Below are 27,039 nucleotides of genomic sequence, written 5' to 3'. Positions count from 1 at the left end.
ACACTTCTCCTATAACCTCAAAGGGTTCATTAACCTCTCAATTAATTCATCAACTCTACATTAAAAAAACCTTACTCCAGAGGGTGGTAGCTGGGTTATTTTAGAACACGCTACATAATACATTGCATTCACAGTTCCAAAAACACAGTATTTGCCTTAAAAAGAAGTCCAAAATAACACTGATAAAAACAAAAGGTCAATATTAAAAGTAACACAGAAAACCAACTCTACGACTCCAGAAATGTTTAAAGTGAGTGAAATAACATGCTATCAAGTATCATATCATATAAGTAATGTATCAAGTATAAACAAATATATTTCTCTAAAAATAATTTTAAAATTCTTTGGAAATACTGCATATAATCTCATTTTCATAACTAAGATTTTAAAATTTTATTTAAAACATATATACATTTCTTTCTTTTCTGTCCTCCCAAATTTCATTTGGGTGGGTAGGTATGTTACATGGCTCCAAGCAAAGATTTCTCCCATCCTGATTTCAAACTCTTCCTAAACTAAAAACAAAATAAACAAAACAAACAAATGCCTAAACTTTCATTCTAAAATTACTTAAGAAATATCTATTAAAATATATAAGAAACACTAATTTGCAGAGCCAAGTATCTTTGAAGTAAAGAGTTGAGAGTAAAAAGGTGGATTTTATAATAAATTGACTTTTTTAAGACTTTTTGGAAATTACACAACTATAGAACCTGAAATTGGAAAGAACCTTCATGATAATGTATTTCAGTGGTTCCCAACATTTTCTCTCCCACACCATACCTCAGAAAAAGGAAACATTTGCAGTAGTGACAATTGCTCCCTACAACACTGTTCTACAATTAGGAATTATATGCCCATATCATATATGCTAAGAACCCACAGGTCTAGTCCAATCAATCACTCATGCCAGAATGTCCTATCTTTTAATTTGTCCTTTTCTAAAAACCTGTATGTAGTGATGGAAAACTAATTAGAGCCTAAATTTCTATAATAAAAAAAGCATAATATGCTAATTTGACTGGACAACCAGACATCCTTCTGGACGACCTTCCGGACGAAGCTGGGACTGCGAGGGCCGAGGCAAGCAGCTGCAGCTGTGAGGGTCAAGCCCCTTGCACGAATTTCGTGCATCGGGCCTCTAGTTTTAAAATAACCTTTTTGTTTTAGAATAATTTTAGAGTTCCAGAAAAGTTGTAAATATGGAGAGTTACTATGTACTCTTTACTCATACAGCTAAAAGTATTTTTTGATTGGTTTAGGTAGAAATAAGTTATTTTAAAAACCACTTGTTTCCAACTTGTTTTACAGTATATTTGTTCATATCAGCAATTTTCACCCTTTTCATCTCATGACACACACAAACTAATTACTAAAATTCTGCAGCACACCGAAATATATTTCTTGATGATCTGATAAAAAAAAAAAAAAAAAAAAAAGGATACTTTTGATTCGGTCACACCAGACAGATGTTGTGGTGTCTGTTGTCATTTTTTAATTTGACAACCGAAGGAAAAAGAGGTCAGTGCCTTTGACTAGTCAGGTATTGCATGTTTTAAAAATTCTTGAGGCACACCAGTTGAAAATCTCTGGTTTATAATATAAGAGATTACATGAGAAGGTGGAGCATCACCTTATTCAACCTTAGCTGTGAACATGTAAATCAAATAACTCTAATTTATTGTCCCTCTGTATATGTCCACAAATGACTGTGAAGTGTTATAAGTACTCTTGTCAGGTTACAGATAAATTTTATTGGGTAGGTGATCACACATACAGAATCTGTGAATAATGTGAATTGACTGGATACACTTACATTTATTGTACCTACCTTTGAAGATCCATTTGAATACATCTGTATCATGTTCTCTGCACCTTGTTTTACTTTAAGCTCTATATCCAATTGTTTTTTTAAGGCCATCAATCTATTATTGCTAGTAGAACAACGAGGGTCACTACTGGGAGTGTCTGGAGTCCTTGGGCAATCTGTAAATTAAATAGTATGTTAAAATTACTTACTAGGACTAATTACTGCTTAAAATGGGAAGTTAACACTTTCAAAGAATAAAGAATTGTGGGGTTTAAGATGAGTTTGAAGTAACCTAAATGGAATTTTCTCATGCTTCCAGATAATATAAAAATTCAAGCCAAGAAAATATTTAAGTAGAGTTGCAGGACCATTTGCCAGGATACTGTAGAAGTGATTTTGTTGAAACTGAAGTTGAATTAGGTCACTGCCCAAAGTTTTTCCAACACTATTAATTTAAATTGAAACAATTTAACTAGTCTATTGAACAATTAAACTAAATTCCCTACTCACTACCTAATTAGTTTGAGAATAAAGATTATTAAAACATTATACAAATTCCACTGAAGTAATTCTTTTTTTAAAAAAAATATATTTTATTGATATTTTACAGAGAGGAAGGGAGAGGGATAGAGAGCTAGAAACATCGATGAGAGAGAAACACCGATCAGCTGCCTCCTGCATACCTCCCACCGGGGATGTGCCCGCAACCAAGGTACATGCCCTTGACCGGAATCGAACCCGGGACCCTTCAGTCCGCAGGCCGACGCTCTATCCACTGAGCCAAACCAGTTTCGGCTTAAGTAATTCTTTGTAAATAGAATTAAGGTACTTCAAATATAATGCTAGCATTAATTAGTAATAACCAAAGTATACACATATAAAGCCTTCACATTTTGTTTTCTACTATGAGGATGCTCAATAGAATGGAAAAATTTTCAAGGATAATAATTGATTGATATCACATTGATGGTAGCAGGGTATAGGAAGACCAAAAATTCAAGGTCCTGGCTTCTCATAAAGAATACTGTGGTTCTACTTAAAACACACACACACACACACACACACATACACACACCAAAAAAAAACAACAACAAAAAACTTTAAGTAGAACACTAATTATTCTAGGTAAACCATTATTGCTGAAACACTTCTAATAGTTTTACCATGTCACTAAAATTCTTCACATTGAAGTTATCTTGTGATTTATCCCCACTAGGTCCCTTGTTTATTAAAAAGAAGAGAAAAAAAAAAAAAGGGAAAAAAAAGCTAGAAGACTAAAGACCAGGGTACCAGACCTGGTTTAGTTACAAGTCACTTGGTAATCACTGGAAAATTGCATAATCTTCAAGTTATTTAACCTTTGTTCTTCAGGGTTCCATTCTCTCCTCTGCAATAAAAGATGTGACTTACTGATTTTAATGAATACTAGTATATTTGATTTTATACTCTTTTAAAAATTTTACCAGTTCAGAAACATTTTAACATAATTTGTTCATTAACTTAAAAAAATACAGGTGCTATGCTAGATATTGGTGTAATATAGTACTATTTCATCATTATATACTAATTTACAAGTTGTTAAATCCTGATCTAAGCGCGTTATAGACCCATTAATTCTCATAAACAGCCTTAAAAGGAACATTACACCCATATTACAGAAAAGAAAACCAGGGCAAAAAGAGGTTAAAAACCTTGCTCTAGGTTAAACATCTACTAAGTCAATCTTAATAATTGCTGTGCCTCGCTGCTTTTGGTACTTAAAAACCTTGTAAACAATTATACTAGCCCTTGTATATGTGCGCAAACTTACACATATGACAGTATAATTATACACATATATGCATATTAATACTTAAAATAAGTATTAATTCACATTTACACGTCAGGAAACAGGCAAAGTCACAATTAATAGTTGAAATTAATCAAGAAAGGTTTCTATTGTAACTGAATTTTCCAAATTACAAATGAGTCACTTCAAAGGTTGATTTTCTACATGACAATTCTTATAGAAAACTGATATATAAGGTAGGTAAGATTTCAGAAAGGCTCACAAAGGAACTATGTAACATATTGTTATAGATAGAATTTTTGTGTTCCCTCAAAAGTCACATGTTGGAGCTGAAATGTGATAGTAATTTGGAGGTGAGTCTTTTGGGAATTAGGTATTGAGGGTGGTCTCTCTCTGTCATGTCAGGATACAGTGAGAAGACTACATATACTAAGCAGGAAGAGGACCTTCACCAGAATTCTGATCATGCTAGCACGTTGATCTGGACGTTCCCAGCCTCCAGAACTTTTAGAAACAAATTTATGTTTTTTTAACCCACCCAGTCTATGGTATTTTGTTAAAGCAGCCCGAATTAGACAGACAGACACACACACACACACACACACACACACACACACACACACACTCACACATATTTTGCTATAGTTGTTAAGAATGCCTAGGCTTGAATCTCAATTGATGCTCAGATTCAGTACAAACCATGTAATATGGGGTAAATTACTTAACAAACAACACTGTGCCTCATTTTCTTCATCTGTTAGTGAAAAAGCATCAATCTCACAGGATTACTATGATTAATTAAGTTATATGTAAAGAGCTTACAAAAGGGCATAGTACATAGTAAATATTCAATAAACATTAATTAGTAGTCACTGTAGGAAGTGTAAGCATGTCTCTGTTGAGTCCATAAATTGCACATCATAGCAATGACTAAACAGTTAAGTGTATTCAGACCTGTGAACAGGTTTTCTTTCCTTTTTTTTTAAAAATAAATGTTATAGAAATCAAAACCACACAAAATCTGGTATATAATTTATAATAAGCACATTTTTTTTCTAAACATATTTTTATTGATTTTAGAGAGGGGTGGGGGAGAGAACATTAATGATAAAGAGAATCACTGACACGAACCATCCTACACTCCCCACTACTGGGAATCGAGCCTGTAGACCTGGCATGTGCCCTGCATTGAACTGTGACCTCCTGGTTTATAGACCGATTCTCAACAACTGAGCCATGCAGGCCAAACAATAAGCACATTCTAAAAAATATATTTTTTTATTGATTTCAGAGAGGAAGGGAGAGGGAGGGAGGGAGGGAGGGAGAGAGAGGGAGAGAGGGAGAGAGAGAGAGAGAGAGAGAGAGAGAGAGAGAGAAACATCAATGATGAGAGAGAATCATTGATAGGCTGCATCTTGCACACCCCACACTGGGGATCGAGCCCACAACCTGGGCATGTGCCCTTGATCAGAATCGAACCCAGGACCCTTCAGTCTGCAGGCCGACACTCCATCCACTGAGCCATACCAGCTAGGGCAATAAGCACATTTTTAAAAAGAACTGGAATGCATTCAGAGTAGAAGGCCCTCAGTTGAAAACAGTATAGCTATGTGTTGTTGGATAGATAATGGTATTTAGCATAGGATGAGAAAGAGAAATTGTTGCCTAATCATTTAAATATTTGTCTATAAAAGTAGCTGTCCATTTACTATTCTCCATAGGGCAGAGAATTAGACCCAATGGGTAAAACCAGGGAGGACAAAAATTTTATCAGAGGATAAAGAGAAATCCCTTATAACAATGAGACGGTTTGCTTTACTATTAATAAAGTTCCTTGACTCTGAAAGCATTTACAAAGCTAGACTGCAATCTATTAAAGATGCTAAATAAGAAATTCTTGCACATTAAAGCAGGTTGTACTAAGACATTAAATACCTACTGATTCTAATAGTCTGGGAATTTGTAATGGTATTAAAATATCTGTCAATTTTCATGAAAAAGTATGTCCTAAGAATTACAAGAACATAAGAAATACAATTAATGGTAATGGTTCTTAAGATCAAAATGTCTTGATTGGAATCCTCTGGTTGCTACTTATTGGTATGGTCTTGATCATACACTTAACATTTCTGTGTGGTCATTTTTTCAGCCACAATTGGGGGCTATTGTGAAGATAAAGCTGGTACAGTCTTAGACCAATGTTTAGGGCTCAATCAAATTACATGTCAGGGCTCAGTTAAGTAGCTGTATTTCTGCTCATTTAATCTTCAAAGGAGCTCACAAAGGTTTGTAACATAACCTCCTTCTACAAATAAAAGAAACACACCCAGAAGCTCAGAGAGGTTAAGTAATTTGCAAAGGTCACAAAAGTGTGTGTGCTGAGGCAGAAATTTAACCTTCGCTATATCTTGTTTTATAAAGCCCACCTTTCACTCATTTAGAAATCAGAGAACAACTTTGCTGTTTTCCTCAGATTTCACCCATTTTCCCATTTAACCTCCTACTTTTCTTCTCTCCAGTTTTCTTTCTTATAAATATGTTAAGTTACAACATACAAAACATATGGTTGCCAGCATTTTTGTTTAATACTTTTTTTCATAGTGAAACATTTCCAAATAGGGGTAACCAGAACTCCCAATTAATGTCCTCTTCATTCAAAACAATAAATTTAAAAGAATTCTATAAGATGAAATTATTTTTCCACTCTAAGAACTGCCTTTAAAATTACAAGAGCAAATGTTAAATTGACTCTCTCTCTCTCTCTCCTTTTTTTTTTTTTTTTTTTGGTTAATCCTCACCCGAGGATATTTTTCCATTGATTTTTTAGAGAGACTGGAAGAGATAGGGAGACAGAGAGAAACACTGATGTGAGAGAAACACATCAATTGATTGCCTCCTGGACCAGGGGCTAAGCTGGGGAGGAGCCTGCAATCAAGGTACGAGCCCTTGACTGGAATCGAACCTGGGACCCCCCTGGTCCGCAGGCTGATGCTTTATCCACTGAGCCAAACCGGCTAGGGCTAAATTGACTCTTAAGTGCATACTTTGCCACTTAAAACTATACCTCATGATTAAGACTAATGATAAATTTCCATCTACTGCTATAATTACCAAACCAGCTTTTGGGTGGGATGGGAAGGGGGGTATATCACAATAATTATTCATACTTTTAACTTTCTAAATATTATCATACAATTTAAAAATGTATGTTATGTACCAATTCAATAAAAAGGCTTTCATATAATAATTATATACTAGATTAAATAGGGTCCAAATAAAGTTTCACCTTCATAGCTAGGCATTAAAGGCCTTATACTGACTAGGTCTAAGTTAACTGTCCATTACTAATTTCCTGTCAAATTCTCAGTTAAAAAATAACTTATATCTCTTTACCTCTGAAAAAGCAATGCACTTGATTTCCTCCATATTATTTTCAACTCATCTTAGACATTATTTTCTTCAGGAAACCTCTAATCATCCCCAATCTGATCAGGTGTCCTTTCTAATATGTCTTCAAAGTACACTTTCATCCCTCCATGGAACTATGTATAATATAGTATTATAATGATTTATTTTCAGGTTTTCCATATGGAGTGCTGTGACTTATTCATAACTATTGTAATGGATGAGTTTAATATATTATACTAGAGGCGCGGTGCATGGATTTGTGCACATTGAAAGGAAATTAATTAGAAGATGGCCGGCGGGGCGGGACTGTGCAAGATGGGCTGGACATGCCCTAGAGCCAACCTCTTGTGGTCCCTCCCTGGCCGGCTGCACCTGGGGCGGCGCCAGGGCTCAAAGGGTGTCTGTGGAGTGAGCAGGGTCCCTCCGGCAGGTAGGGTCCCTCAGCCTGGACTGCAGGCATCTGGCCGAAATCGGCAGTCCAACATCCCCTGAGGGGTCCTGGGGTGCGAGAGGGCACGCTGCAAAGTTGCTGTCATTCGGCAGCTCTTGCGTTGAGTGTCTGCCCCTTGGTGGTCAGTGTGCATCATACCTACCGGCCAGTCTCTTAGCCTTTTATACACATTCATGACAGAAAAATAGCAGATTAATTCTGAAAAACAAGTCCATTTAAAAATGGGGTGAAGAATGCCCTGGCCAATGTGACTAAGTTGATTGGAGTGTTGTCCTGTGCACTAAAAGGTGATGGGCGCAATTCCCAGTCAGGGCACATACCCAGGTTGTGGGTCTAATTCCTGGTTGGGGTGAGTGTGGGAAGCAACTGATGAATATTTCTCTCTCACATCGATGTCTCTCCTATGCCCTTCTCTAAAAAATGGGGAGGAGATAGGAAATGAGGGGTAAAGAGACACAAAGGGCAAAACGAAAAACATATCTTATTATGGTTCAGAAGAAAAGGAGAAAAATGATGATTCAAAGACAAGTATGCAATGAGATAATGACTACAAATTTTCCAAAGCAAATAAAAGAAACCAATACATAGATTCAAGATATCCAATCAACTCCAAGCAGAAATATACAATCTCCAAATTAATGCTGGTTTGACTTACAATTTTTTGGCTTTATGATGGAGGGAAAGCAATATGTACTTAGTAGAAACTGAACTTTGAATTTTGATCTTTTCCTGAGCTAATGATATGTGGTATGATACTCTCATGATTCTGGGAATCATCAGTTAAGACACATCTCCCAGTCATCCATGTTATCATGAGCGTAAACAACTGATATTCTATACTGTATTCATTGTGTTAGATGATTTTATCCAAGTGTGGGCTAATACGTTTGAGGCTAAGTTATGATGTTTGGTAAGTTAAGTGTATTAAATGCATTTTTTACTTAGGATATTTCCAACTTAATGATGGGCTTATTGGGATCTCACCCATCTGTATAATGTGTGTATGTGTTTGGGGAAGGGAATCCCCACCTAGACACATCATGGTAAAACTTCAAAATAATCAAAGAGAAAATCTTAAGAGCAGCCAGAGAAAAGGTGCCTTTAAAGGTGCTATTAGAGAGACAGCAGACTTTTTAAAACAATGAAAGCTAAAAGAAGGTGTAAGGATAGTTTATGTGAAAGGATATATCTATCAGGCTTATATTGTAAACTCAGTGAGAATACCTTTAAGAATAATAAGGACAAGGAGCTCCAGTGGCACAATCGGTTAGCGTGCGGTACTTATAAGAATGAGGACAAAATAACACTATCAAACAAAGATGGAAAGAATATTACAAACATAAGCTCTTAAAAAGAAATACTAAGGGATGGATGTATTTTAGGTAGAAGAAAAGTGATACAAACTGGTATATCAAGAGAAATGAACGAGGAAAAAAGAAAATAGTTTCTATTTGAGTGACTTTAAAAGACTACTGTATAAATTTTTAAAATGTCATGTAAAGATTTTTTTAAAAATATAGAATTAAGCCCAGCTGGTGTGATTCAGTGGTTGAGTGTCGGCCCATGAACCTAGAGGTTATGGTTGATTCCCAGTCAGGGCACATGCTCAGATTGCAGGCTCAATTCCCAGTTGGAGGTAGAGGGGAGTGCAGGAAGTAGCTGATCAATGTTTCTCTCTCATCAATGTTTCTATCTCTTTATTCCCCTCCCTTCCTCTCTCTAAAATCAATAAAAATATATTAAAAAAACAAAGAATTAAAATTAAGGTAACAACAACATATAAGTCAGGATGTGTGGGTAGATGGAGCCATTCTAAGGCCTCAGAAATGTATAAAGACAGGTAAAAATAGTGTTAACATTATGGCCTTTGATGAGTATGCATGTTGTACTGTGTAAATTAACCAAAATTTCTAAAATAATGGACTGTTTTTCAACAATGCTATGAAAATGGCAAAAAAGGGGGGGAACCACTAAGCACAAAATAAGATATTAAATATGAACCCAAATGTAATGGTAATTATTTAAACACTAGTAGCCCATCGCGTGATATCGCGCACAGTAGGCCGCCTGTCGCTTCCGTGGGAGCCGGTGGGAACCGCAGCGTGCCGCCGGGAGCCGTGCGCCTTCCTTGGGAGGCGGAAGTGAACCACCAGCACCTATGGGAGCCGGGAAGGGCCTGTGCCAATTCTGCGGGAGGCGGGAGGGCGCTATGCTGCTTCCGTGGGAGGCGGGCCCGCCGTCTCCTCTCCGGGCCTGCACTTGGCCGCAGAGGCTGCGGGCCGGCCCCCTGTCCCCCAGAGGCCCCGGCAGCTCATGCTGCCCACTCTCAGCAGCCGCCCCCTCCCCCCAGTATTGGGAGACTCTGGCGGGGCTTAGGGGACTGGGAGCCGCTATCTTGTGGCTATGGGCACTGCCATCTTTGTGATGGAGTGACAGTTAATTTGCATATTACCCTTTTATTAGATAGGACAGTTGACTAAACGATCCAGATAAAAGATAACCATACACTTTGTAAAAACAAATAAAAAAAATCAAATCCAATTATATGCTATTTACAAGAGACATGTCTAAAACAGTGATACAGAAAAGCTGAAAGTAAAATAATTTAAAAAAGGTATTTCATGTAATCAATAAGCCCAACCCCCAAACTATATTAATAACAGACGAAAGATACTTTGAGGCACAAAAATTACTAGAGATAAAAAAGTCATTTTATAAGATAAAAGATTCAATTCACCAGAAAGATATATCAATTTTATTTATTTTATTTTTTTTAGACATATCAATTTTAAATTTATTTTGTGGCCAGTAACATGGAGACAAAATAAAGCAAAAATTTGCAACATTAAAGAGAATATAGAAACTCCAATTCCACTAAACATTAATCCAGTGTTTTTCATAATAGAACAAGCAGATAAAAATTAAATGCTTAACCTATAAACATCCTATCTAATAAAGAGGGAATATGCTAATTGACTGCCCCGCCCTCAAAGATGGCAGTGCCCACATCCAATGAGGGAATATGCTAATTGACTGCCCTGCTCTCAAAGATGGCAGCGCCCAGAGCCAATAGGGAGGGAATATGCCAATTGACTGCCCTGCCCTAAAAGATGGAGGCGCCCATAGCCAATAAGGGGGGAATATGCTAATTGACTGCCACGCCCTCAAAGATGGCGGCACCCACAGCCACAAGATGGCAGTGCCCAGTCCCCTCAGCCCCGCCGGGGTGGCAGACGTGTGGCAAGGCCACTCTGCGCCTGTCTCCGGAGTCCCCCAGTCTCCTCAGCCCCCCAGCTGCCCAGGGCCAGCCCAAGGCACAGGCAAGCCTCAAGATGTCAGCTGCCCAGCGCCTAGAGCTGCCCGAGGCTCAGGTAACCAGGGCTGACCAAGGCTTGCGCTGCTCGCAGTGGCAGCAGCAGAGGTGTGATGGGGCGTCACCTTTCCCTGATCACCATGTCACCTCCTGACCCTGAGGGCTCTCAGACTGTGAGAGGGGGCAGGCCGGGCTGAGGGACCCTCCACTCCAGTGCATGAATTTTCATGCACCGAACCTCTAGTATAAAGAATAACAGCCAACCAGTGAAGAATATATATTATTTTTAGGCACACACAGAACATTTAAACAATCATTATATATGACCATAAAATAAATCGCAGGAAATTTCAAGGGATCACAATAAAATTAATCAAGCAATCAATAAATAAAACTAGGAAAATCCTCATATGTTTAATGACCCAGAAACACACTTTTAAGTACCTTGTAGAATAACAAAGACATATGAAAATGAGAAAATATTTCAAACTAAATAACTAAAACTTTAGGTGATATCATCATGACAGCATAAGATGTTCCCCTTTTTTGCCCCACTTTTTAAACAATGAATTAAATATCCATCCCTGGACAAAACTGCCTTTGTGTGATTTGAAGTATTAGCACCACAGGACAAGGGACATGGGAGGAGTCTTGCCCAACTTAGCTCTGGTAATCGATAGACCTCAGTAACTCAGGATCAATCAAAGACATAAAAATAAGACCTGATACCATCATTCCTGGAAGCAAATTTAGGGAAGAAGCCATCAACATTGGTCTCAGCAATGATTTTTTGGATGACAACTAAAGCAAAATAACCTCAATCTATATCAAACTTTAAGGCTTCTTCACAGCAAAAAAACAAGCAACAAAATTATAAAGCAACATATAGGCCTGGCTGGTGTGGCTCAGTGGTTGACAATTGATGGTTCAATTCCTGGTCGGGGCACATACCGGGTTGTGAGCTCAATCCCCAGTGGGGGTTGTGCAGGAGGCAGCCAGTCAATGATTCTCTCTCTTCATTGATGTTTCTATCTCGCTCTCACTCTCCCTTCATCTCTGAAATCAATAAAAATATTTTTAAAAAAAATATAAATGATCTAACTGGCTATCATCAAAAGATAGCAACTGTTTTGAGACTGTACAGATAAGGGAACCCTTGTATACCATTCATGAAAATGTAAATTGGTGTGGCCACTATGGAAAACAGTATGGAGGTTTCTAAAAAAATTAAAAGTAGAACTACCATATGATACAGCAGTTCCACTTTATATATATCTAAGGGATATAAAAACAGATATCAAAGAGATATAGGCACTCTCATGTTTATTGTGGCATTACTCACAATAGGCAAGATATGAAAACTACTTAAGTGTTCCTCAATAGGTGAAAATAAAGAAGATGTGGTATGTACGTGTGTACATGTACAATGAGAAAGAAAACTGCCATTTGCAACAACATGGTTAGAGCTTGAGGGCATCATACTAAGTGAGATAGGTCAGACAGAGAAAAACATATGCTATGATATCACTTATATGTGGACTCTAAAAAGGCCAAGATCTTGTAAAAACAGAGTGTAGAAAGGTGGTTACCAGAGGCTAAAGAGTAGGGTAGTTGGGAAATGCTGTTTAAGCATACAAACTAGAAACTAGTAGATAAATAAGTCCTGAAGAGCTAATGCAAAGAATAATGATTATAGGTAACAATACTGTAAACTTCAAAGTCGCTAAGAAACTAGACCTTAATTGTTCCCATGCCCAACAAGAAGTGATAATTATGTGACATGATAGAGGTGTTGGCTAATGCTATAGTGATAATCATATTGCAATATATAAATGTATACATGTTGTACACCTTAAACTTACATAATGCTATTTATCAGTTATACTTTCTATAAAAATAGTTGTTTAAAAATTTTACATATCAAAACATTTGTGATGCAACTAAAGCAATACTTAAAGGATAGTCATAAACTTTGAATGAATGTATTAGAAAAGATAATAAATCTAAAATGCTAAGCATCTGCCCTGGCTGGTTTTGCTCCATGGTAGAGCGAAGGGTCACAGGTTCAATTCCCAGTCATGGGCACATACCACATTGCAGGCCAGATCCCAAGAACCAGTCAGGGCTAGTGCGGGAGGCAACCAATCAATGTGTCTCTCACATCAATGTTTCTCTCGCTTCCTACCTACCTTCTCCCTCCCCTCCACTCTCTCTAAAAAAGAAAATCAATGAAAAAATATCCTCAGTGAGAATTTCAAAAAAAGAAGTGCTAAGCATCTATCTTGTTGAGATTAAAAAACAACTGGCAGCCGTTAAAAAAAAAATAGCCAACTAATTCCAAAGAATGAGAGAAAAAAAGTAATAAATGGGCAGAGATTAACAAAATAGAACAAACAAAAAAGAATCAGTAGAACCAAAAAACTTCTTTTTTGGTAAAGGGAACTGCATACAAAATATGGCAAGAAAAGTGATCAAGAGAGAAAAATGAAGAACATACCTATATCAGTAACGAAAGAGGAAATGTCACTATAGATATACACAGATACGTTATGTCAATAAATTTGAAAATTATGTAAAATAGAGATCATAGGAAACTATAAGTTCATAAAAAATAATTAAAGATTATAATCCTATCTAATAAAAGAAACATGCAAATTGACTGTACCTCCGCTACGCCCACAAGCCACGCCCACCAGCCAATCAGGAGTGAGTATGCAATTTAACCCAACCAAGATGGTGGCGGCCACAGAGCTGGAGCGAGCAGGAGGCTTGGGATGCCCCCGGCAATGGAGGAAGCCAAGCTTCCCGCACGCCCTGGCCGGCCCTGGCCTCCGCTCAAGGCTATAAAGTTTCAATTATAGAAGATAAATCCCAGATACCTGCTTCCAGCTGGCCCTGGCCTCTGCTCATGGAGGCACTGAAAAAAAAGCAAAAAAAGGAGAGTTTGGGAGCTTGGGTCGCCGGGGACCGTGGCCAGCCGGCAAACCCCTCAGGCCCTCATCCAGGCTTGCCACACCCCATGGGGTGAGGGTCTCCGCTGGGGGGCTTGGCCAGCCTGCAAACAGCCATCAGCCCCTCACCCAGGCTGGCCAGGCACCCCAGCGGGACACCCACCTTGATCCGGGACACCCTTCAGAGCAAACCAGCCGGCCCCCACCCATGCACCAGGCCTCTATCTATATTAATAAAAGGGTAATATGCTAATTAGACTGGGAGACCTTCCAGGAGACCTTCCGGATGTTCTTCTGGACAAAGCCATGGTGGCAGGGCCGAGGTAGAGGTGGTTAGAGGCCAAGAGGGGAGGGCAGTTGTGGGTGATCAGGCCAGGATGAGATGACAGTTGTGGGTGATGAGGCTGGTGGGGGGCGGGGCCGTTGGGGGTAAGCAGACCAGCAGGGGGGCCAGCTGGGGGCGAGCAGGACGTCAGTGGGGGTCAGTGGAGGTGATTAGGACAGCGGGGGGGGGGGGGCAGTTTTGAGTGAGCAAGCCAGCAGCGGGGAGCAGTTTGGAGTGAGCAGGCCAGCACGGGGGCAGTTGGGGGCGAGGCCAGTGGGGAGGGAAGGTAGGGGCAAGCAGGCCAGAAGGGGGAGGCAGTTGGGGGGAGCACACTGGCATGGGGGGGCAGTTGGGGGTGATTAGGCTGGCAGGGGGGCATTTGGGGGTGAGCAGGCCAGCGGCGGGGGGCAGTTGGGGGCGAGCAGACCGGCAGACAGAGTGGTTCGGGGCAATCAGGCAGGCAGGTGAGCAGTTAGGAGCCAGCAGCCCTGGATTGCGAGAGGGATGTCCGACTGCCGGTTTAGGCCCGAACCCTGTAAACCGGCAGTATGACATCCTTGGAGGGGTTCCAGATTGGACAGGGTGCAGGCTGGGCTGAGGAACAACCCCCTCCCCGCCCTGTGCACGAATTTCGTGCACCAGGCCACTAGTTACCAATAAAATTCAAAGTGCTACAAGACTCCTTAAATATATTACAGAGTTGTAGAAGAATGTAAATAATAGTATTTGCAAACTTTTAAGTGCCTGACACTATAAGCTAACTTAAAACTTCATGCTCAATGTCTTTCTGAAGCAGGTTAAGCAGGGGAAAAAACAAGATTTCTCAGTCTCACTTGCAGTTGGGGGCTAGGGGCAAGGCAGTGATGTGACCCAATCCTATGATAGATATAACTAGACATCTGTAGCTTTATGCTTCTGAGAATGTGTTTGCTTTTCTGATTTTAAAAAGAGACTTGCTAGTTCCTCATCCTGGTGGAATAAAATTTGGGTTCTGAGAACTCTACAAAGTGGGCAATAAGATCAGGGAAAATCTGACTGAAGACAGGAACCTCAAACAGTGCCATCTATAATGGCTAAATTACTTCTTGACTTGTCTTTGGCTTAGGATGCCTGGGGGGAGAAATAATCGTATTCTTTTGAAATTCCTACTGTTCTCATAGTTTAGAGGCAGGAAATTATATTATCTTAAGTTAAAATTTTCTGTTAACTGGATTCAGGTTGGTAATGCTTCCAGGCATCTTACAGAAATGCACATCCTCTTTGAAAGGAGACACTTTAAATCCAGACCTAAAATAATTCCCCCAGAGAAAGTTCCAGTGAAAATATACACGCAGTAGAAATCACAAAGCTCAGATAAGAAAAAAAAAAAAATCACCACGAGTAAGAAAAACCTATAGTAGTATGACAAGGATTTTATTTATTGTCATTACCATATACAAACAGTGAAAGAAAGTGTATTTAATATGAAAACTAAATATAAGGAGTATCAAAGAATGTTTGGGACAAGACACTATCAAAAATTACCAGGATTATACAATAGAACTTCCAGTATTAAAATATATACAGGGTACCCCAAAAATACATATACACTTTGAATAATTATATATTTCAATGGTTTAAATCTGAAGTCAAAGAAACATCAATTGAGCTATCAGCTGTAAAAGTGTATATACATTTTTTGGGACACACTATATATTAAAAATACAATATATGTGATCAAGAGCAAACTGGACACAGGTAAAAGGAGTATTAGATAAATGGAGACAGACTTGGAGAAATGATCATGCATCCAATTGGAGTTCCAAAATGAAAGAATAGAGGGAATAGAGAAGGTGCAATACTTAAAAAAATAAAATAAAAAATAAAAAATAAAGGAGCTAAGAATTTCCCATAATTAATGAAATGCACAAATCTCAGATTCAGGAAACATAACAAATCCCAAGCAGATCTAATGAAAGGAAATATAAACAATTATTCTCAAAGACCAGAACACTGAAGACAGAATATCTTTTTTATTTTTAATATATTTTATTGATTTTTTACAGAGAGGAAGGAAGAGGGATAGAGAGTTAGAAACATCGATGAGAGAGAAACATCGATCAGCTGCCTCTTGCACACCCCCTACTGGGGATGTGCCCGCAACCAAGTTACGTGCCCTTGACCGGAATCGAACCTGGGACCCTTCAGTCCACAGGCCGACGCTCTATCCACTGAGCCAAACCGGTTTTGGCTGAAGACAGAATATCTTAAAGAAACTAGGGAGAAAAGACATTATCTACATGGCTTCAACCATTAGACTACAGCTGCCTCCTCCTCAATAACAGTGGAAGACTGAAATAACAGTTTTCAAGTGCTCAGAGAAAAGAACCTAGAATTGTATATGAGGAAAAATATCTTTCTACAGTCTATACCTTTAGAAAGAAAAAGAAACAAAATTCTAGAAGGTCTGCGAAGTATGAAGAAATGGACAAAGAAAATGGTAAATATGTAAGCAATTGCAAACTAACAATGACTATATAAGACAATATAATTAGATCTAATTTGCGAAACTGAAGATAAAGTAGAACTAGAATATAAACACCAATGGCATATAAATCAAGTGGAATTAAGTAGATTCAAATTAACCACATCATTTTTCTGGTACTTCCAAAGTGGTATTTCAAGCCAAGATGGGTTTTCTGGACTTCATCTGGTAATTTATAACCTTATGGATATTACTTGAATGTCCTATCGGCTTTTCTTCTAATTGTATTTAAAATTGAACTCTTCTTTCCTAGAACACTACTTCTACTAGTAAATCTTTCTGCTTATTTTCTGGCCTGTTAATGGCATGACTCTAGTAATCTTATCTAATAAAAGAGTAATATGCAAATTGACCGTACCTCCGCGACACCCCAAAGCCACGCCCACCAGCCAATCAGGAGTGAGTATGCAAATTAACCCAACCAAGATGGCTGAAGCCACAGAGCTGCAGCAAGCAGGAGAGTTGGGTTTCCCCAGCAATGAAGGAAGCCAAGCTTCCCTGCCGCCCTGGCCGGCCCAGGCCTACACTCAAGACTACAAAGTTTCAATTATAGAAGATAAATAAATCCCAACTAAAATGGCGGCAGCCACAGAGTTGGAGAGAGCAGGAGGCTTGAGTTGCCCCCCGGCGATGGAGGGAGCCAAGCTTCCCTGCTGCCCTGGCCGGCCCAGGCCTACACTCAAGGCTACAAAGTTTCAATTATAGAAGATAAATCCCAACAAAAATGGCTGCGGCCACAGAGTGAGCAGGAGGCTTGTCTCCGCTCAAGGCTACAAAGTTTCAATTATAAAAGATAAGTAAATCCCAAATCCCAAGGCCTCTGCTTGGGTTGCCGGGGGCGGGGGGGGGGGGGGGGGTGGCCGGCCTGCAAACCACCACAGGCCCCTCACCCAGGCCACCCCATGCCCCAAGGGAACCCCCACCCTGATCCAGGACACCCTTCAGGGCAAACCAGCTGGCCCCCACCCGTGCACCAGGCCTCTATCCTATCTAATAAAAGAGTAATATGCAAATTGACTGTCACTCCAACACACAAGATGGCTGCCCCCTATGTGGACACAAGATGGCCACCACAAGATGGCCAGCAGGTGAGGGCAGTTGGGAGGGACCAGGTCTGCAAGGGAGGGCAGTTGTGGGCGATCAGACAAGCAGGGGAGGGCAGTTGGGGGCGATCAAGCCTGCAGGGGAGGGCAGTTAGGGGTGACCAGGCCAGCAGAGGAGGGAAGTTGGGGGCAACCGGGCCTACAGGGAAGGGCAGTTGGGGGGGACCCAGGCCTGCAGGGGAGAGCAGTTGGGAAAAACCAGGCCTGCAGGGGAGGGCAGTTAGGGGTGACCAGGCCTTCAGGGGAGGCAGTTAGGGGCAATCAGGTTAGCAGGGGAGCAGTTAGGCATCAATCAGGCTGTCAGGGGAGTGGTTAGGGGGTGATCAGGATGGCAGGCAGAAGCGGTTAGGGGCAATCAGGAAGGCAAGCAGGCAAGCAGGCAAGCAGTTGGGAGTCAGCAGTCCTGGATTGTGAGAGGGATGTCCGACTGCCCGTTTAGGCCCGATCCAGGTAGGGCCTAAACGGGCAGTCGGACATCCCTTGAGGGGTCCTAGAATGGAGAGGGTGCAGGCTGGGCTGAGGGACACACACCCCTGTGCACGAATTTCATGCATCGGGCCTCTAGTCCATAAATAAAACCTGACTTTTACTATAGATGCCTCCCTTTCTTTCTACTTTTGCTCTCCAATGTAAGTCTATATGTCAAGTACCAAACCTTTAGATTCCATCTCTGACAGATCTCAAATAAGAAAAACAAGGCCTGAAGGGGTTGCAAGTGGCATATAACCACACAACTATGTAATGCTTCAGCTGGGATGAGATCTCAGATCATATAATCTTTAGTCTTTATTATATAGCCAACTGACTCCCAATGGTCAATATTCATAAAGTGATCCTGCTTCTGGATTGAAGCTATTTACTGAGTCAAAAAAAAAAGGGGGGGGGGGAGAAAATATAGTTGAAGTAAACCTAGCCAAATCTAAACTAGTAAAAGTAGTAGCATGCTGAAGCACTAGCTAACCTATCTCCTTCAGAAACTGTCATCTGAAAGTCTCTTAGTTACTGTTCACTGGTCAACATTTTGGTTTTCAGTTGATACTTATAAACTGGTATTTTAAAAATAAACTTCTCCAGAATCTTGCCATGTGTTACAGTTATATTAACAGTTTATATTTCCCCTAAAATCTAACGTTCTTGTTTAACCAGATATGCTTACCTTATAAAGACATCTGGAACTTGCTCAGATTATAATGAATGCTCACTTATTATTAATGAATGATTAACCAGCTATTTTGAGTACTTAGGATAATCTTTGTCAGATGTCACCAACTTAAGTAATTTTGCTGAAATATTTTATAGCTAGTACAACCTCTAGTTTAGTTTTATTATTATTTTACCAAAAGTGCGTGGATAAAATTGTGGGTTGTAACATGTTTTTTTTGCTTAAGGTGAAATAAGCAAGCAAGGCATTAACAATTTTAGAACTGGCCTTGGCAGGGTATTTCAGTTGGTTATAGCATTATCCCCATATGCCAAGGTTGCAGGTTTGATCCTCAGTCAGGGCACATATAAGAATCAACCAATGAATGTGCATAAATGAGTAGACAACAAAATGTGCATAAATGAGTAGAGACAACAAATCTATGTTTCTCCTCTCTCTAAAATCAAATTAAAAATTCAGAACTGCTTGTATCTATTATATTAAACTAAAGGCCCGGTGCACAGATCTGTGCACATTGAAAGGAAATTAATTAGAAGGTGGCTGGCGGGGCAGGACTGGGCGAGATGGGCTGGACATGCCCTGGAGCCAACCTCCCATGGTTCCTCCCTGGCCGGCCGCATCTGGGTGGTGCTGGGGCTCGAAGGACGTCTGCAGAGTGAGTGGGGTTCCTCTGGCAGGTGGGGTCCCTTGGCCTGGCCTGTGGGGACTGGGCCGAAACCGGCAGTCCGACATCCCCCGAGGAGTCCCAGACTGCGAGAGGGCACTCTGCAAAGTTGTTGTCGTTCAGCAGCTCCTGCGTTGAGCATCTGCCCCCAGCTGGTCAGTGTGCATCATATCTACCGGCCAGTCGGCCGATTGCTTAGCCTTTCATATACATATATCTTAATGTTTGAAAACTGCACCTTACATCTCCTAGTAGAAAAGACTTCATTTTGTACAAAACTCTGTACCCAGGGCATGCAGTTATTTAATAAATTCTCCTTAAGATGGTGCTACTTTATTTTTCCTCTTTCCTCCCTCTGATTACAATGATGTATATCGCCAATCATTATACACTTGTTAGACTGGTTAAAAATATATATTAATAATAGCAAGTGCTGGAGAGGCTGTGAAAAACTCGAACTCTCATATATGCTGGTGAGAATAAAAAATGCTATAACCACTCTCGAAAATGTTCTGACAGCTGTGTATAATGCTAAATATACTCTAACATATGACTTAGCAATCACACTTCTAAGTATTTACCAAAGTGAACTGAAAACATGTTCACACAAAAAACTAGTCATGAGTAGTTATAGCAGTTGTTCTGAAAATTTCCAAAAACTGGAAAACAACCCTAATGTTCTTGGTGAATGAATAAACAAACTTCAGTACATCTATACAATGTACTACTACTCTGTAATAAAAAAGAGTGAATTTTTGATAAGTGCAAAAACCTGGATAAATATCAAAAAACAAAAGGTTGAGCAAAAAAGTCAGTGTTGTCCTAACCAGTTTAGCTCAGTGGATAGAACGTCAGACTGAGGACTGAAGGGTCCCTGGTTCGATTCTGGTCAAGGGCACATGCCTGGGTTGCAGGCCCGATTCCCATTAGTGGGCACGCAGGAGGCAGCCGATCAACGATTCTTTTTTATCATGGATGTTTCTATCTCTCTCTCTCTCTCTCTCTCTCTCTCTCTATTGCTTCCTCTCTGAAATCAATATATATATATATATATATATATATATATATATATATATATACACACACATATATTTGTATATAGTATATGTACATATATAAAAGAAAAAGTAAGTGTTGAAAGGTTATGTACTTTATGATTCTATTTACATGATAATCTTGAAAAGCAAACTACAGTGACAGAACAGACCAGTGGTAGCCAGGAGATATAAAGTGCGGGGAGTGTGACTATAAAGGGATAGCACTGTTGCTTTTCCTGATTGCAGTGGTGGTTAGAGGAACATATTACATATATTAAAATTCATGAAATGGTATTCAAAAAAAAATAACCACTTTTACTATGTATTAACTTTTTAAAAAGTATATCATCAACCCTGGCTGGTGTGGCTCAGTTGTTTGGAGCATTGTCCCATGCACCAAAAGGTGGTGGGTTCAATTCCTAGTCAGTGCACATACCCAACGTACAAGGGAGGCAAAAGATCTCTCTCCCCCCGCCACCCTTCATCCCTCCTTTTCTCTCTCTGAAATCAATTTTTTTTAAAATTATGTAATCAAAGAATTCAAGTTAGAGATCTACAGATCATTTAATCTCATATTTTTAAAGATTTTATTCCCAGTTGCAGCAATACCTAGGTTGCGGGTTCAGTCCCAGGCACCTACAGGAGACAACCATTGAGGTTTTTTTCTCTCTTTCTCTCTCACTCTCTCTCCCTTCTTCCCTCTCTAAAATCAATAAACATATCCTCAGGTGAGGATTTAAAATTAAAAAAAAAAAGTTCACAACTTAATACGAAATATATTTACCTCAAAATGAGAATTACAACCAGAAATACAGACTAGGTAGAAATTACATAACAAACCAGATCACAGATTCCACTTATATTTTAATACATAGAAAATTCAACTATAATTTCCATACCACATTTAAGTGAATAGGCCAATATTCTCATTTCCGTTCAACCAAGAAAGACTTCATGGAGGATTAAAAATGGTGGCAGAGTAAGTGGATGCTGCATGGACAGGCTCCCAGAAACAAACTGGAATTACAACTAAAATACAGAAAAACTTCCTGAATAATCAATAGAAGACTCGCTGGAGAGAATCTTAATACATACACAAGGACCAAAAGTGGAGACCACATAGACTGGTAGGAGGGGCAGTGGTGCGAAAGGGCTGGCCGAACGCTCACAGATAGCAACTGATGTCCCAGATAGATAGCTCAGCTATGGGGAGGTTGCCACTGAGAATTCTGGGATTTAATCGCCAAGCTGGGCCCCCTAGCAGAGAGCACCAAAACTGAGAAGGGTACCCACATAACATCTGGCTAAGAAAAGCAGGGGGATTGCTGTCAACCAGAGCATCAGCTGGAAATTCAGGCACTCTCTTAAAGGGCCAACACACAAAATTCCCTGTGGAGCTACCCACCTTGTGCTACTGCAGAGAGAGAGCAGAGTGGACTGGAGCTGTGTGAGCAGAAGCCAGGACTGGGGACTCAGGGGTTAGAGCTCAGAAGGCATACACCTCTGGTTTTCTGTCTGACTCATTCCATCACACAGTGGAGGACATCTTTCCCACACAGACATTTGCCTTGCCTGGGTAAAGACAGTTGATCCGCCCTATTGGAAAACACCTTGCCCTGACGCCACATTAAGAGACTAAAAATAACAATTAGCTTCCAGGCAGAAGCAACTGTTTCACCCTGTTGAAAAATACTCTCGTCATGCTTGAGGACAATTGCAAGTTGGGACAATTCAAGTGGGAATCCTATAGTCTGCAGGCAGAGGCTTTGAGTCTTTGCCTGATCTAATTAGTCAGAAACAGCTTTTGACACTGTCCTGCACTAGAGATTGAAAGGTGTAGAGGATCTACCTAATAGTCAAAAACCCTAACAGGCAGCCAAAATGAGGAGACAAACAATCCCCAAATGAAAGAATAAGAGAATTCTCCAGAAGAAGAAATTAATGAAGCAGAAATAAGAAATTTATCTGAAACAGTTCAGAGTAATGATGGTAAAGATGCACAACAGCATGAGAAAAGACATATTAACTATGAAAACAGAAATAAAGAATGACATAGCACAAATAAAGAACATATTAGAAGGAATACACACCAGATTAGGGTAAGCTGAGGGTCAAATCAGTGAATTAAAAGACAGGGTTGAAAAAAAAAATCACTCAATCAGAGAACCAAAAAGAAAAAAAAAAAACAATTAAAAAATAGGAGGGCAGATTAAAGGAGCTGTGGGACAATGTGATAAGTAACAATTTTAGAATAGTAGGTGTGCCAGAAGAGGCAGAAAGGGAGAAAGGATAGAGGACATGTTTGAAGAAATAATGGCAGAAAACTTCCTTAACTTGTTAAAGGAAAGTCACACAAATTCAGGCAACACAGAGAACCCAAAGCAAGAAGAACCCAAACAGGCCCACGTGCAGACACATAATAATTAAAATGCCAAAAATTAAAGACAAAGAGAGAATCTTAAAGGCAGCAAAAGAAAACTGTTAATTGCAATGGAGCTCCCATAAGGCTGACACCTGATTTCTCATCAGAAACTCTACAGGCCAGAAAGGAATGGCATGAAGTACTCAAGATAATGGAAAGCAAGGATCTGAGACCAAGATTACTATTATATCCAGTAAGGCTATCATTCAAAATAAAAGGTCAAATAAAGAGTTTCCTGGACAAAAAATGGGCTAAAGGAGTACATCACCACCAAGACAGCATTACAAGAAATGCTAAAGGGATTGCTGTAATGAGAAGAATAAATACAAAGAGAAACCTAGGCATACAGAATTAAAATGGCAATAAATAAGTACCTATCAATAATAACCTTAAATGTAAATAGACTAAATGCTCCAATCAAAAGGCATAGGGTAGCTGAATGGATACAAAAACATGACCCAACTATATGCTGTCCAAAAGAGATCCACCTCAGAACAAGAGACACACATTTAGGATGAAAGTGAAGGGATGGGAAAAAAAATTTCCATGCAAATGGGTAAGAAAAAAAAGCTGGAGTAGCAATACTCATATCTGACAAAATAGACTTCAAATTGAAGGCCATCACAAGAGACAACAAAGGTCACTACATAATACTAAAGGGATCAATCCAACAAGAGGATATAACCCTGGTAAACACATATGCAGCAATATAGGAACACGTAAATATATAAAAAAAACTTCTAGAGGACTTGAATTGAGAGATCGACAACAATACAGTCATAGCAGGGGACTTTAACACTCTGCTGACTTCACTGGATAGTTCTTCCAGACAAAAACTTAACAAGGAAACAGAGACTCTAAAGGACACACTGGATCAGATGGATTTAATTGACATTTATAGAACATTTTACCCCAAAGCAGTAGAATATACCTTCTTCTCAAGTGCACCATGGATCATTGACAAAGACAGACCAGGTTAGGATGCAAAACAAGTCTCTACAAGTTTAAAAAGATTGAAATCATATCAAGCCTCTTCTCAGATCACAGTGGAATGAAATTAGAAATCAACTACAATAAAAACACCCAAAAACATTCAAACACATGGAGGCTAAATAGCAAGTTACCGAGATAAAAAAATAAATAAAAAAACTTTCCAGAAACAAATGAAAATGAATACAACAACCCCAAATCTCTGGGAACAGCAAAAGCAGTTCTAAAAGGGAAGTTCATAGCACTACAGGCATACCTCAAAAAAACAAGAAAAATCAACTATAAACTATTTAACCCTACAACTTAAAGGACTAGAAAGAGAACAACAAGAAAAGCCCAGAGTAAGTAGAAGGAAGGAAATAATAAAGATTAGAGCAGAAAGAAATGACAAAGAGACTAAAAACAAAAAAACCATCAATGAAACCAAGAGCTGGTTCTTTGAAAGGATAAACAAAATTGATGAACCATTAGCCAGACTCATAAAAAGAGAGAGAGAGAGAGAGAGAGAGAGAGAGAGAGAGAGAGAGAGAGAGAGAGAGAGAGAAAAGACCCAAATAAATAAAATCAGAAACAAAATTGGAGAAGTAACCACTGACACCACAGGAATACAAAGGGTTTAAGAAAATACTACGAACAACTATAATCCCACAAGCTGGACAATGTGGATGAAATGGACAAATTCCTAGAAAAATACAATCACCCAAAATCATATGGAAGAGTCAGAAAACCTGAATAGGCCAATTACAACTGATGAAATAGAAACAGTAATAAAAAAAACTCGCCCCAAACAAAAGCCCAGGCCTGGAAAGCTTCACAGGGGAGTTTTATCAAACATTCAAAGAAGGACTAACACCTATACCCCTCAAACTATTTTAAGAACATCAAAGAAGTAGGAATACCCCTAAACTCTTTTTATGAGGCCAGCATTATCCTAATTCCAAAACCAGAAAAAGACATTAAAAAGAAAGAGAATTACAGGCCAATATCCCTGACGAACATAGATGCTAAAAACCCTCAACAAAATATTAGCAAATCGGATCCAGCAATATATAAAAAATATCATACACCATGACCAAGTGGGATTTATTCCAGGGATATAAGGCTGGTACAATATTCGCAAATCAATATACGTGATACATCACATAAACAAATTGAAAGACAAAAATCACATGATCATATCAACAGACACAGAAAAGCATTTGACAAAATCCAGTACCCATTTCTGATAAAAACTCTCAGCAAAGTGGGAATAGAGGAAACATATCTCAATATGATAAAGGCCATATATGACAAACCTACAGTGAACATCAGACTCAATGGGCAAAAACTAAAAGCATTTCCCCCAAGAACAGGAAAAAGACAGGGATGTCCACTTTCACCACTGTTATTCAACATAGTACTGGTAATCCTAGCCACAGCAATCGGACAAGAAGTAGAAATAAAAGGCATCAAAATTGGAAAGGAGGAAGTAAAACTCTCATTATTCGCAGATGACATGATATTGTACATAGAAATGTACACCAAAATGTACATAGAAAAGACTCCACCAAAAAACTACTAGATTTAATAAAAGCATTTGGCAACGTAGCAGGATACAAAATCAACACCCAAAAATCAATGACTATTTTAAAACCAACAATGAATTCTCCGAAAGAGAAACTAAACAATCCCATTTACTACTGCAACAAAAAAAATTAAGATACTTAGGAATAAACTTAACCAAGGAGGACATTGAAAAAAGAGATAGAAGATATAAACAAGTGGAAGGATACAAAATGTTCATGGATTGGTAGAATCAACATCATTAAAATGTCCATACTACCCAAGGCAATCTACAGATTCAATGCAAACCCTATTAAAATACCAAGACTATATTTCACAGAGCTAGAACAATACTCCAAAAATTTATATGGAGTCAAAAAGGACCCCAAATAGCTGCAACAATCTTGAGCAAGAAAAACAAAGTTGGAGGAATCACAATACCAGATTTCAAGTTATACTACAAAGTCACCATAATCAAAATAGCTTGGTACTAGCACAAGAATAGGCATATAGATCAATGGAATAGAACAGAGAACCCAGATATAGACCCAAGCCATTACGCTCAATTAAAATTTGACAAAAGAGGCAAGAGCATACAGTGGAATCAAGACCGTCTCTTCAATAAATGGTGTTGAAAAAATTGGACACATGCAAAAAAAAAAGAGAAAGAAACCAGACCAGCAACTTACACCATACCCAAGAATAAGCTCAAAATGGATAAAAAACTTAAATGTAAGTCGTGAAACCACAAAAATCCTACAAGAAAACATAGGCAGCAAAATCTCAGACATCTCTCATAGCAATATGTTTACTGATACATCTGCTAAGCCTAAGGAAACTAAGGAGAAAATAAACAAATGGGACTTCATCAAACTAAAAAGCTCTGCACATCAAAAGAAACCATCAACAAAACGAAAAGAGAGCCCACTGTATGGGAGAACATATTTGGCAATGATACATCTGGTAAAGGGTTAATATAAGGAACTCATACTTTCAACAATAAAGTATTATAAAAAATGAAATAAAAATAATAAAAAAGAAAGACTTCATAAACAGAACTTTGGTCATTAAAATAGAAAACTTCAATATAGTTATATCTGCAGAATTTAAAAGAATTCCCAAGGTTAACTCCAAAAATCCTAATACTATTAGTTTTATATTGAAGTAATATTTCCCTGGTGGATATTCTAGATGTTAAGGAAAATATTTACTGCTTCAATAGGTAAAAATAAATCTAAGTTTGGTGGGGTCTGAAAAGATGACAATGAGAAGAGCTAATAAGAAAAGGAAATAAGATGAAAATAGAAGGGCTTATACTACACAAAATTATTATTAGCTATATTTCATAAAATATGAAAAATATTCTTACCCACTTCTTTAGGAATACACGAAAGTCCAAGAATCAGGAAACTGGTTATTTGCTTTGGAGTCTCATGTGCCAACTAAGGCTTAGATTACCACTCTACTTTATAGAATTCATTTCTTACTACTCTTAAAAATACATACAGGTATTTTATAAATAACAGTCCCAAAAGAGCAGATCTTGAC

The 27,039-nt window shown here is 38.9% G+C and overlaps 1 protein-coding gene across 1 annotated transcript in view; it reads right to left on the bottom strand.

The window, feature by feature from the left end:
- PKN2 (protein kinase N2) overlaps positions 1-27,039 on the bottom strand; it is a 154,866-nt gene that overhangs the window by 75,725 nt on the left and 52,102 nt on the right. The window contains exon 3 of the mRNA XM_080652235.1: positions 1,832-1,986. Coding sequence (XP_080508361.1) covers positions 1,832-1,986 — 155 coding nt within the window. The remainder of the gene's footprint in view (positions 1-1,831; positions 1,987-27,039) is intronic.

Source organism: Plecotus auritus (assembly GCF_963455305.1).
Source record: "Plecotus auritus genome assembly, chromosome: 2".
Lineage (NCBI taxonomy): Eukaryota > Metazoa > Chordata > Mammalia > Chiroptera > Vespertilionidae > Plecotus > Plecotus auritus.
This window is presented reverse-complemented; position numbering and strand designations above follow the sequence as displayed.